The 13,427-nt window shown below is 43.4% G+C and overlaps 1 protein-coding gene across 2 annotated transcripts in view; it reads left to right on the forward strand.

The window, feature by feature from the left end:
* The window catches only part of cog5 (component of oligomeric golgi complex 5), a 188,102-nt gene that overhangs the window by 150,941 nt on the left and 23,734 nt on the right, over nucleotides 1-13,427 (forward strand). For both annotated transcript variants that reach the window (XM_049567067.1, XM_049567068.1), the window contains 2 exons: nucleotides 8,359-8,458; nucleotides 8,682-8,792. In XM_049567067.1, coding sequence (XP_049423024.1) covers nucleotides 8,359-8,458; nucleotides 8,682-8,792 — 211 coding nt within the window. The remainder of the gene's footprint in view (nucleotides 1-8,358; nucleotides 8,459-8,681; nucleotides 8,793-13,427) is intronic.

The raw sequence follows: 13,427 nt of genomic DNA on the forward strand, positions 1-13,427 counted from the left end.
ACCAGTGAGCAGTGATAACTAACATGTCTTTGGGGTCATGGGGGGGAACCTCCTTTCACCGGTGTTTCATCTAGTTGGTCCCACGACACCTCCAGGAGGCTAGACAGTGATCTCTGGCGTCCCAGAGACACTCCCCTAATGCCAGGTCTCACTGCTCTCCACACCAACCAACAGCCTCCTTTCTCTTACTTACACATGGCTTTCTCAGCCCAAACAGCACTGCCACCTTCAACCAAACCCAGGCTCCGTACATGCGAGCTCCAGGTAGAAACAGGACTGATACTACCTTTCCTAGCACATTCCCCATACTCTATTTCACACACTACATAGCATAAGTACAATATAAGCTAAAGTTAAAGGAGCTAACTGAACTTACAGGATCAGCAAGCACACTCACCTTGCTGCATGGCCTCAAACAAAATGGATTCCAATAGGCCACTCCCACACTTACATACTTCCTCTTCCTGGATTTCCTCCTGGAAGTAGATCTCTCCACCTGATCTCAAGGAGTTATGTACCCTGCTTAGTAGTTCCCCCTGCTGGCCCCCAGCTAACATTATTTCTTCTGTAATAGATAAACTGGCGACATTTAATTGCTTCATCTGACATTTCCCTCACTGTCTTCCTCAAACTCTGTCCCCGCACTCCAAGTTCCCCCAGGAGCGAGACAGCGGATCTTGCTATGAATCCCCTACACCCCACTTCCACTGGACACATCCTAGTCTTCCATCCTCGCTGCTCAGCTTCTGCTCCTAAGTCTGTATATCTAAGCTTTTTTCTTTTATAGGCTTCTTCCAGCGAGTCTTCCAAAGAACTGTCAGCTCAATGAAATAAACTATCCGTATTTCCTGGGGAATAACAAGCTTTCCCCCTAAATCTACTTGCATTTCCCAATCACAAGCACCTTCTAGGCGGCCACACCCTTGTCTCCTCACTAACTTATCACTTCTGTATTTCTCTCCCTCACGGACAAACTGAATTACTAAGCTCCTATCCTTAACACCTTCTGAATTCACCTGTCTTTGTTTCCCTTTGATGCCTGCAGCTAAACATTTCAACACCTGGTTATGTCGCCATGTATATCTGCCTTGTGACAAGCTAACTTTACAGCCTGACAAAATATGCTTTAAGGTTGCGGTACGTGAACACAATGGGCATGATGGGTCCTCATTTACCCACAGTTTTAGGTTCTGGGGGTTGGTAACACAAGATTTAAATAGCACATTATTGTGCGATTATAATGAGCACCGCTTACATTGTGCTTTCAATAAATACTATTGCATTGTTCAAAAATTATTAATTGTGTCTCAAATGATTCTAGGGAGGTACAGCTTTACTGAAGGGGGAGTCATGTCCCCCCTATCCCCCCCAGGATTTCCGCCTTGGCACACTGTGGGCCCCTTTGTACCAACTGAGCATTGTTTAAACGCCACAGCCTACCTGAGTATTGTTGCTGACTGTGTCCAATCCTTTATGACCACAGTGTAACCATCTTCTGATGGCCACTTCCAGCAGGATAAAGCGCCATATCACAAAACTCAAATCATCTTAAACTGGTTTCTTGAGCATGACAATGAGTTCACTGTACTCCAGTGGCCTCCACAGTCATCAGATCTCAATCCAGTAGAGCACCTTTGGGATGTCGTGGAATGGGAGATTCACACCATGGATGTGCAGCTGACAAATCTGCAGCAACTGGGTGATGCTATCATGTCAATATGGACCAAAATCTATGAGGAATATTTACAGCACCTTTTTGACTATGCCACCAAGAATTAAGGCGGTTCTGATGGCAAAAGTTGGTCCAACTTGGTACTAGCAAGGTGTACTTATAGAGTGGCTGGTGAGTGTATATTCTAAGTTTCTGAAATGGAATAATGTCTTATAAACATTAGTAATATGTGCAAGCATGGCTTTATGAGCTTTGAGTAAAGCAAAAGGACTGTGTAAGGTAATCAGCAATAGTATGAAACTATAACACATTTATGAGGACGTATGAGCAGTATTTGCTTACTTCCAGTAAGCAAAAGTACAGTATAAAGGCCAAGACACACTAAACAGACTCACAGAACTAGCAGCAGCAAAGGCCGATTGTTGCATCGCCTCACGTCATCTGTGTCTCAGCGAAAAAGTTGCACATTCAATTTCAGTTCAGTTCAATTCAGTTTTATTTACAAAGCCCAAATCACAATTTGCCTCAAAGGGCTTTACGGCATACGACATCCCTCTGTCCTTAGATCCTCACAATGGGTAAGGGAAAAACTCCCCAAAAAACCCTATTAAAGGGAAAAAATGGTAGAAACATCAGGAAGAGAAACTTAGAGGAGAGATCCCTCTTCCAGGACGGACAGACGTGCAATAGAACTCGTGTGTACAGAACAGAGCAACATAATAAATTTACAGTTATCCATATATAAACTTTTCATACATTAAAAATGCAGCACAAAGTGCTTCACAGAATAAAAACATACAACAAAAATATTACATACATATTTACCCCAAACACACACACACACACACACACACACACACACACACACACACAGTCAATATAGTCAATAACATGGCTGGGCACTGAGGAACCAGGTGAGGAAAGAACCACCTATAGGGAGCTCATCCACACTGAGAGGTGTCACAGCCTACGGCCACAGGGAGTGCCGCCACAGAGACCACCCCGACCCAGATAGACTAGGGTGGACTCCACACATGGTGCAGAGCCTCCCAGTCCACCAGACCTGAGGGATCTCCAGGACGACGTCCCCGCGGGCAGACCGGGCACACCTCTCAGTGTGGAGGGCCCCCATGTTAAAGGTAGGGATGGGGGTAAAAATCGATACAGCATAGCATGGCGATATTTTGCATGGCTATATTATATTGATACACGGCTGCCAAGTAGCGATCTTCTATTATATACATTATTCATTTTTGCAAATACGCATTATATGACAACTTTTGATACTAGAGTGGTAAAATCAGTTGCTTTTTTGGTCCACTAGATGGTGCTAATGTTATTCTTGCTGGTGAAGTCAGCAAAGGTCTCACTGTGCATTTCAACACCCATACTACCATACTATATAAGGCCCGTTTCCACCGCAGGAACTTAGGGGTAATTTTACGGGGCCAGGGCCGTTGGTGCGTGTCTCCACCGCAGGAACCACCCCCGAAGGACAGAGTTCCGGAACTTTCACAGGGGCTAAACAAGTCTCTGCTTCAGGGTAGGTACTCAGAACGGCCCCGAAAGACTCCTGGCTGGGGCTTGGGGATTACTTGATGCTGATTGGATATACTCAAGGAGGGATGTGACGACAACAGAAAGCAACAAAATAGCCAGCATTTTTAAAACTCAGCAGACGAGGGTTAGCTCTTTTTTTCAGAGGATATCTTAGTTACAACATAATTGAGCTAGCAAAGCAGTTTTGTGTTGAAATGTGTGGTATTTATTCAGTTTTGGGAAATCACGATGTGTAGAAAGCATCAGCTGACAGGGACAGCTAACAGCAGCAGCAAAGCTAACATCAGGACGTCATCTGTGAAAAGCCTCCCGTTGTTGGATACGACATGAAACTACTCCAGTTAGCTCAGTCATGTTGTAACTAAGACATCCGCTGGAAAAAAATATTTTTTTCACGGGCCATTTAGTGAGTTATTACAGACACCGCTATCGGCTAACGGTGTCCCTTCGTCGCCCCGGTCAAAATGGTCGTGCAACGATTACGTCACATCCAGAGCCCGTAACTTTACAGGAACCTTCCTCGTACTCCGCTCTCTCAGTGGAGACGCAGCGGTTGAGAGGGCCGAGCGAGAGGACGTTCCTGTTGTAGTTCCTACCCCCCAAACATACCAGGAACTTCTTCAGTGGAAAGGGGCCTTTAGTATGCCAGAAAAAGATTTAGCATATCCCAATACATACAGTACAGGCCAAAAGTTTGGACACACCTTCTCATTCAATGCGTTTTCTTTATTTTCATGACTATTTACATTGTAGATTCTCACTGAAGGCATCAAAACTATGAATGAACACATGTGGAGTTATGTACTTAACAAAAAAAGGTGAAATAACTGAACACATGTTTTATATTCTAGTTTCTTCAAAATAGCCACCCTTTGCTCTGATTACTGCTTTGCACACTCTTGGCATTCTCTCCATGAGCTTCAAGAGGTAGTCACCTGAAATGGTTTTCCAACAGTCTTGAAGGAGTTCCCAGAAGTGTTTAGCACTTGTTGGCCCCTTTGCCTTCACTCTGCGGTCCAGCTCACCCCAAACCATCTCGATTGGGTTCAGGTCCGGTGACTGTGGAGGCCAGGTCATCTGCCGCAGCACTCCATCACTCTCCTTCTTGGTCAAATAGCCCTTACACAGCCTGGAGGTGTGTTTGGGGTCATTGTCCTGTTGAAAAATAAATGATTGTCCAACTAAACGCAAACCGGATGGGATGGCATGTCGCTGCAGGATGCTGTGGTAGCCATGCTGGTTCAGTGTACCTTCAATTTTGAATAAATCCCCAACAGTGTCACCGGCAAAACACCCCCACACCATCACAACTCCTCCTCCATGCTTCACAGTGGGAACCAGGCATGTGGAATCCATCCGTTCACCTTTTCTGCGTCTCACAAAGACACGGCGGTTGGAACCAAAGATCTCAAATTTGGACTCATCAGACCAAAGCACAGATTTCCACTGGTCTAATGTCCATTCCTTGTGTTTCTTGGCTCAAACAAATCTCTTCTGCTTGTTGCCTCTCCTTAGCAGTGGTTTCCTAGCAGCTATTTGACATGAAGGCCTGATTTGCGCAGTCTCCTCTTAACAGTTGTTCTAGAGATGGGTCTGCTGCTAGAACTCTGTGTGGCATTCATCTGGTCTCTGATCTGAGCTGCTGTTAACTTGCGATTTCTGAGGCTGGTGACTCGGATGAACTTATCCTCAGAAGCAGAGGTGACTCTTGGTCTTCTTTTCCTGGGTCGGTCCTCATGTGTGCCAGTTTCGTTGTAGCGCTTGATGGTTTTTGCGATTCCACTTGGGGACACATTTAAAGTTTTTGCAATTTTCCGGACTGACTGACCTTCATTTCTTAAAGTAATGATGGCCACTCGTTTTTCTTTAGTTAGCTGATTGGTTCTTGCCATAATATGAATTTTAACAGTTGTCCAATAGGGCTGTGGGCTGTGTATTAACCTGACTTCTGCACAATACAACTGATGGTCCCAACCCCATTGATAAAGCAAGAAATTCCACTAATTAACCCTGATAAGGCACACCTGTGAAGTGGAAACCATTTCAGGTGACTACCTCTTGAAGCTCATGGAGAGAATGCCAAGAGTGTGCAAAGCAGTAATCAGAGCAAAGGGTGGCTATTTTGAAGAAACTAGAATATAAAACATGTTTTCAGTTATTTCACCTTTTTTTGTTAAGTACATAACTCCACATGTGTTCATTCATAGTTTTGATGCCTTCAGTGAGAATCTACAAGGTAAATAGTCATGAAAATAAAGAAAACGCATTGAATGAGAAGGTGTGTCCAAACTTTTGGCCTGTACTGTACTTGGGAAACAGTTAGGCACCAAAAAATAATGTATTTGATCTTCTCAGATGGCTAAGATCTTCAGCGATACATCAGCTATAGAAAACAAGGTAGTGCCGAAAAACAATATACATGTGTATACACACACACACACACACACACACACACACACACATATCTATATCTATATCTATCTCTCTCTCTCTCTCTCTCCCTATATATATATATATATATATATATATATTGTAGCGACCCTGCAGTAAATGTTCTGTTATAATGTCAATGTTCTGTGAGTTAATGGCATGTTTGGGATTGAATGAGTATAGATAGGGGGGTGGGGTGCGAGTGTGACGGGGATGAGGGCCGCTGTGTGCTGGTGTGTGTAGGAGCGAGCTGGAGGAGAGAGCAGGAGTGCACAGTTGGAGTTACAGCTAAGTTGTTGTTTTGGCGTGGCTCCTCCTGTGTACTCTTGAGTCTTTCTAATTAAAAAGTTTATATCGCAACAGTTTTACCACAAAGTATGACTTTCTTGACCTTAAAATTTATGTTTTAAATTCATTAACAACATATTTGGATTTCATGTCACGACTCAAACGGGAACAAAAGATAATATTGCTCTCCCCATTCACTGCCATTCATATTTTTTCCAATCTAAGGTCCCATGAGCTCTACCGGAAGGGGTGTGACTTTGGCATTCTATATGACAGACACTTTAAGTAATGAGTGGCTCTTCAAGTCTTTGTATGTATTAATTTCTGCCGGGTTATGTGAACTGCGTATATTCTAATCCTCACTTGGTGAAAAAAAAAAAGGGGTTGCATAGCGTCCGGCCAGTGCAACATTAAACCCCCGAGCTTGCCTGAGAAGGACTAAATGCACAGACTTGGAATTTTTAAATATCCCATGGAGAGAGACTCTCACTGCAGCCTGTTTTATTTTGAGCTATTTTGTTCTGAAAATGTCAGTGTGCAGTCTCGTTCTGTGGATGAGAAACAGGGTGCTGACTTTCCTCTGTGTCACCGATAGAGAGGAAATACAGTGACTCCCACATTCAAAGGTACAGTTTGCAGTGGAAAGGGTTACTTTGAGGTACCATACCGAAAATGTTTGGTGGAAACGGGGCTACAGTCTGTAACGTTCCTGGTGCCAGCAGTGTGGGGTTGGAGGGACTCACAAGGGGGGCACAGGTCCGACAACACCTGTCTTCCACTGAAGTCAAAGTCAATGCCATGTCACCTTCACACCACCTGTACCCATGATGTAACACGCAGCCTCAGAAACTGACCTAAGTCACACTTAGTGTAGAGATCCATCCATCTATCTATCTTCTAACCGCGCGGGGGCTGGAGCCTATCCCAGCTGACATTGGGTGAGAGGCAGGGTATACCCTGGACAGGTCGCCAGACTATCGCAGGGCTGACACATAGAGACAGACAACCATTCACGCTCACATTCACACCTACAGACAATTTAGAGTTATCAATTAACCTAGTCCCCAATCTGCATGTCTTTGGACTGTGGGAGGAAGCCGGAGTGCCCGGAGAGAACCCACGCTGACACGGGGAGAACATGCAAACTCCGCACAGAAGGGCTCCCACACCCGGGATCGAACCGGGAACCCTCTTGCTGTGAGGCGACAGTGCTAACCACCACACTACCGTGCCCCTTGGTGTAGAAATCACGTCAACCAAATATTTTCCGTCATTTAATTTTTAAAAAAAAAAATAGGAGGGAAAAGCAATCCTTTTGACAGATTACAATACTAAGGGCCAATCTACAGTAACTTTAGATATTCACACACCTGTCCAGTTGGTGGCGTGTGCACATTAATTAGCTATTATTCAGTCTTGTCTTCAATCTCAGCCATTGCATTAGTAGGCTATATGGCTACGTACCATGTTTCTTTGCACAGCTGGTGTCTCTGTTCATCTTTTCTCTCCATGCCCTCAGGGGTGTAGTGCTGCCGAAGATCATCGACACTTAGTAACTTTTTTTCCTCCAAGTGAGTGATTCACAGTTTACATGATTTGATTGAAATTCATATTCATGTTGTACAAAACACTTCAAGATCCAGTAATCACAGAGGCATATGTCTTCAGTCAAATGAGAACAAATGGAATGGTCAAAGTTGTCATATTCACTTTAAGCTGTGTTGATTGATTCATGATGTCAACTAATGCATCAAGTAAAATGCAAAAAAAAAAAAAATCCACCTTAAAAGTTGCTGTTGGCTGCCAGTGGTGGCCTTTGTGCAGCACAGTGAATTAAATTAATTTATCACTCATTTTTACTCATTCTAAGGCTGTGTATATAACTGTAGTTTCGCTGGACTGTGACACAGCTGGAGACTCTAGGAAGCTGGGCGAAATGTGAACGGCGAGTGATTTAGTAAGAGCCCCCACCTCCCCCCCCGTGTCAAGGCAGGTATACTTTCACACTTTTATTTACTTTTAATATTGCTGTGGGCCCCACCCCAGGGAGGTCAGGACTGGCTCTTCTTCATCACAGGATACTTTGTTGTCACATTTTTTCCCCCAACTTCAGCTATCTCTTGTTTTTTCCAGCATTAGCATTTGCATCACTGAGTCAAGTATTTTAAATATGTTATCCTGAGTCTGGTGTGACTCATGCACAATACACATACACATAATTTGACCTGTTTTTTTGTGCTCTCAATGTGCTGACACGGGGAATTCATAAAGAAACATCATGCACCCAAGCTACAGTTGAAGCACAGAAATTCTGTTTAGCTTGCAGTTGATCATTAGCCAGATCACATTATTTTAATGCATGAAAGAATTTGTCTTATTGAAGTATTTATTTGTTTGTTTGTTTGCAGTGAGCTGAATGTAGCATCAGTGGATCCAAACCTCTCTTTGGCTGTGTCCAAGAATGCTGCCAAGACTGTCCAACTTTTTTGTGTCAAGTCTGAACAACTGGTGTGTACAGTATTGTGTGTGTGAATGTTGGTCAGGCTAAAATTCTGAATTAAAAAGGTTTTCAGTTTCTTCTCTGTATCTTCTTAACCCACCATATGTCCATAACTAAAGTGTGTTTAAATGGACAGATATATCAACGTAATAACAAAAATGTGATTTATTGCACTTGGTTGTATCTTTCTACATACCATGCACTGCCTCACTGTGTGGCCTGTGTTTGCAGTTGTGCACTCAGGGTGATGCCAGTCAGGTGATAGGTCCATTAACAGAGGGCCAGCGGAGGAACGTTGCTGTAGTCAACTCCCTCTACCGTCTGCAGCAGGCAGTCACCAAGGTAGGAGGCAACAATAAATACTCTCTGTATACTAACAAATACACCTGCAAATTTATAATGTATGTTGAGAATACAGTAACTTCATAACTTCAGCTGTCACAGATCAGACCTGAAGAGAATTGTTACTATAACACTGCGATAGTGTGGTCATGTGGTCACCAGAACAGAATGAGACAGGTACATATGATAGGGGTGAGTAGATTTAAAAAAAAATTAAAAAAAAAAAAAAAAACAAACTTCTGCACACTGTCGTTACTTGCAAAAAAGTATTTATTTGCAGTGTTAAATTGCTAGTGACAGTGAGAAAGTTTGCTTCAGAGGAACTGCCATTACTGTTCTTCAAACTGTGGCCTTGGTTTTACTTCATCAGCTACAAAGCAGTCCCTAATTGGCTGCTTACGTTGTCAACTACAGTGCAGATCCCTGATAGGCCCAGATTGGCTTTTAATTTCTGGATATGAGGTGGGGCTGCACAGAGTCCAGACTGATTCCGAGAGCAAAACAGAATGTTTAGCTCACATCATCAGGATACCAGAAAAGGTAGAAGCACAAATCAAGAAAAAATTACCAAATCAACAAAATCTGCAAAATGGGGCAGGCAGAACTCTGCCTCTTAAACACTCCCGCTGTGATCTGAGACCATGCAGAGGATGGACCAAAACTGGGTCACAGCCGTGTTGTGGAGAGCTGCATCCAGTGGAATTGTACCTTCTGGCTCCCCTGCAGTCAATATGGCGGTGAGGACAATGAAAATGGTGATTTATTCATCTTGTATCATGGCTAGTTTTTGTGGCTCCAATTCAAAATAACATCAGACTTTTCTATGGAAGTCAGACAAAAACAAAAATGTGTCCTACATGAGACAGTAAAACTTGTTTAGTTTAGCCAAATTCTGGAGAACTTGGCTCCTTCTGGCCAGTGAAGAGGAGTGAAGAGTCAGCAGTCAGTGACGGTATGAAAGTCAATAAAACAGGGCCCATATTCACAAAGAATCCTAAGACTAAAAGTAGCTCCTCGAATTCCTCGAATTCTAAGATTTTTCTTAGAATTTTCCCTTGGTAAGATAAAAGTTATTCACAAAGCATCTTAGGCCTTAAGAGAGCTCCTAAGGTGAAAAACTGTTAAGAGGAGGACTTTTAAGAAGCCTAAGAGTGTCTTAAACAGAGAAGATGGTGAAAAGACAGAGAGGAAGGAGAGATATTCTCTGTATATTGAACGACAGTGATTTAATAACACGCTACCGGCTTGATCGTGCAGGGATAATGTTTGTGGCTGACCTCATCAGGGATGAGCTGCAATCTCCGCTCTCGCTTTGGATTGCAGCACGTACCAGCGCTTCTCACACTCATCTCTTGTGCGTAAAAGGAGAGGGAACAACGCATTGATTTGTCGGGCAATGCGCTCCCAAGTCTGCCTCTTCCCTTGTGACGTGATCCTGGGATCGAAATTTCCCTCTTAAAACTCCTTTGTTCTCTTCCATGAGCTGTGCCAACAGCAGGCACTGCTCTTCTCGGGTTTCTTTTCGTTCGTTGTTTTGGTCATTCTGCCGCTTTTTTCAAGGAGGCCAGCAATCACAGTAATTGCTGACAGCTGAGTCTGCATCCACCATTAATATCAAATAGATTAAGTAGTAAAATTACCAGCATCGCAAATAAACATAACAATAAGCAAATCAATATAGTAATCGGCATGTGAATGAGGTACGTTCAAACATTTTGAAGCTGTGTAACAATTATTTTAATTTTGCTGAGTTTCATCATCATGACATAAAATTATTTTCACGATTACACATTTCTTAATACGGTCTAAGTTCTATGATTGGTTGATTTCACTGTCCATTCATTACTAGGAGCGCATTTGTTTTTGTTTTGTGTTTTTCTTTTTTCCTTTTTGTAACAACCAATCACAGCTTTTAGAAGACTGCGTCATACCTAGCAACAGGGTCTACCACACCTCCTCACTAAGATAAAAGTTTCTGTCCCCTCCTTGCTCACAGTTGCTCTCAGAAACTTCCTGAATCACTCTTAAGCTAAGATTCCTTGCTAGGAATTTTTACTCTAAGTTAGGAGCTCTCTGAGAGGACTCTGAGAATCTTTGTGAATACGGGCCCTGGTTTTTAAACTATTATGAATTACTGCAACCACGAGAGATCCTTGAGCATACAGTCATAAATGTGCACTGGTGTTGGGAACTTGAACTTAAATGCATTAAAATGGCTATTCAGAAATCAGAAATAATTTTAATTTGTGTGTGAGTGAGAGAGAGAGAGAGAGAGAGAGAGAGAGAGAGAGAGAGCAAGAGCGTGAGAGAGTAAACACAAAGACAAAATAGCCGACTGGTGGAAAACTACAACAAAGATGATGACTGTAGGTTCTTTTATCTCAGACATGTTAGGATATTACATACCTTGGGGGGTGGCAGTAGCTCAGTCCATAGGGACTTGGGTTGGGAACTGAAGGGTCGCCTGTTTGAGTCCCCATCCGGACCAAATATGGAGCGTGGACTGGTGGCTGGAGAGGTGCCAGTTCACCTCCTGGGCACTGCCGAGGTGCCCTTGAGCAAGGCACTGAACCCCCCAACCACTCGGGGTGCCTGACCAAAGGGCAGCCCCCTCACTCTGACATCTCTCCACTTTGTGCATGTATAGGTCCTGTTTGTGCAAGTGTGTGTCTTTCAGACCTGTGTGTAATTGATAAGCAAGAGTGAAAACATTGAATTTCCCGTCAGGGGATTAATAAAGTAAATAAACTTGACATGTTTCAGCGGAAACTTCTGCCTTCCTCACAAGTGTCACTTGGTGGTGGTTGTGACGCGTCTTTATCAGCTGATCTGTCAATCAGCCGACACTAGGGAGGCGTGACCATCCTGTCAAAAACTGCCACCTGCTGTCTGTCCGCTGCCTCTCCAAGATGCTGCTCCAGGTGTGGGAGAGCATGTATGCCCCCTCGTCCCTGTTCATTGTCCCTGGGCCCCACTTCCTTATTTCAATGGCCTCCCTGATCCAACGCCGGTATTTGCTGTCCTCGGTGTGTATGACTCTGGCCTTGTCCCAGTCCATAAGATGATTTTCTCTTTTGCAGTCATCTGTTATGGCTGATTTGTAGGTTTCTTGTTGTGCGTTTTTTTTATTGATCTTGTTTGTCTTGTTTTTGTCTCCTTCTCGCATTTCCGCCGAAACATGTCAAGGTATGTCAATCAATCAATCAATCAATTTTATTTATAAAGCCCAATATCACAAATCACAATTTGCCTCACAGGGCTTTACAGCATACGACATCCCTCTGTCCTTAAGACCCTCACAGCGGATAAGGAAAAACTCCCCAAAAAAACCCCTTTAACGGGGAAAAAAAACGGTAGAAACCTCAGGAAGAGCAACTGAGGAGGGATCCCTCTTCCAGGACGGACAGACGTGCAATAGATGTCGTACAGAACAGATCAGCATAATAAATTAACAGTAATCCATATGACACAATGAGAGAGAGAGAGAGAGAGAGAGAGAGAGAGAGAGAGAGATGCAGGTAATGACAGTAGCTTGCAACAACATTAATGAAAGTAATAATATTATAGTTATAGTTCTGGTTACTGCGGTACAATATGTTGAAAGTATGTATTAATATCTGGCAGTATACATGTGTGACAATAATCATATGTGTATAATAACAGTAGAAGTATGACTAATGACTAATGATGGCAGCAGCAGGAGGCATCTGGCGGGACCACGGCAGCAGCACAACCACACACGTCACGCTGTCCAGGCACCGCTGCGGTATGAGTTAATCTGAGAGACAGTGGAGCACAAAGGCTCCGGAGAAGAAGCCGAGTTAGTGACATCCAGAATGGCCGGGTTAGCAAGATGCAGTAATAGGATACGAGAGAGAGAGAGAGAGAGAGAGAAGGAGAGAAGGGGCCCGGTGTATTATAGAGGGGTCCTCCGGCAGACTAGGCCTAAGTCAGCCTAACTAAGGGCTGGTACAGGGCAAGCCTGAGCCAGCCCTAACTATAAGCTTTATCAAAGAGGAAAGTCTTAAGTCTAGTCTTAAATGTGGAGACGGTGTCTGCCTCCCGGACCGTAACAGGAAGATGATTCCACAGGAGAGGAGCCTGATAGCTAAAGGCTCTGGCTCCTGATCTATGTAATATCCTAACATGTCTGAGATAAAAGAACCTAAAGTCATTATCATAAACTAAATACATAATGAACACCATTGAACTACAACAAAGATGGCCGAGTCAAAGATGGCCACTGTGAGAGGGGAAGGTTCTACCTGAACATGTGCTTGGTCAGAAGAATTATGGAATGAAGTGGGAGCTTTGAGTTTTCTTTCTGCATGTGTAGCTATTAGGGTTGCAGAATAACTGTGAGAAAATGCCGCAGTTTTGCAGTATCATAGTATTAAGTAATTATTATTATATCAGACAGTCAGATGGGTTATTTTTGGTTGAACAAACGTTTTATTACTATAACTGAAACTTGGAGGGCACTGTGTGATTAAGCCAACAGAACCGCATTACATTATGGACTTCTACAGGATTAAATGTACCAACAGTTACGACACAGATGTATGGAGAGGCAGCCTTTTGTTACTATTGACCAAAACTGTGGAACAGCATGCCCATGAAATTCTAAACCTAGGA

Source organism: Epinephelus fuscoguttatus, linkage group LG22 (genome assembly GCF_011397635.1).
Source record: "Epinephelus fuscoguttatus linkage group LG22, E.fuscoguttatus.final_Chr_v1".
Lineage (NCBI taxonomy): Eukaryota > Metazoa > Chordata > Actinopteri > Perciformes > Serranidae > Epinephelus > Epinephelus fuscoguttatus.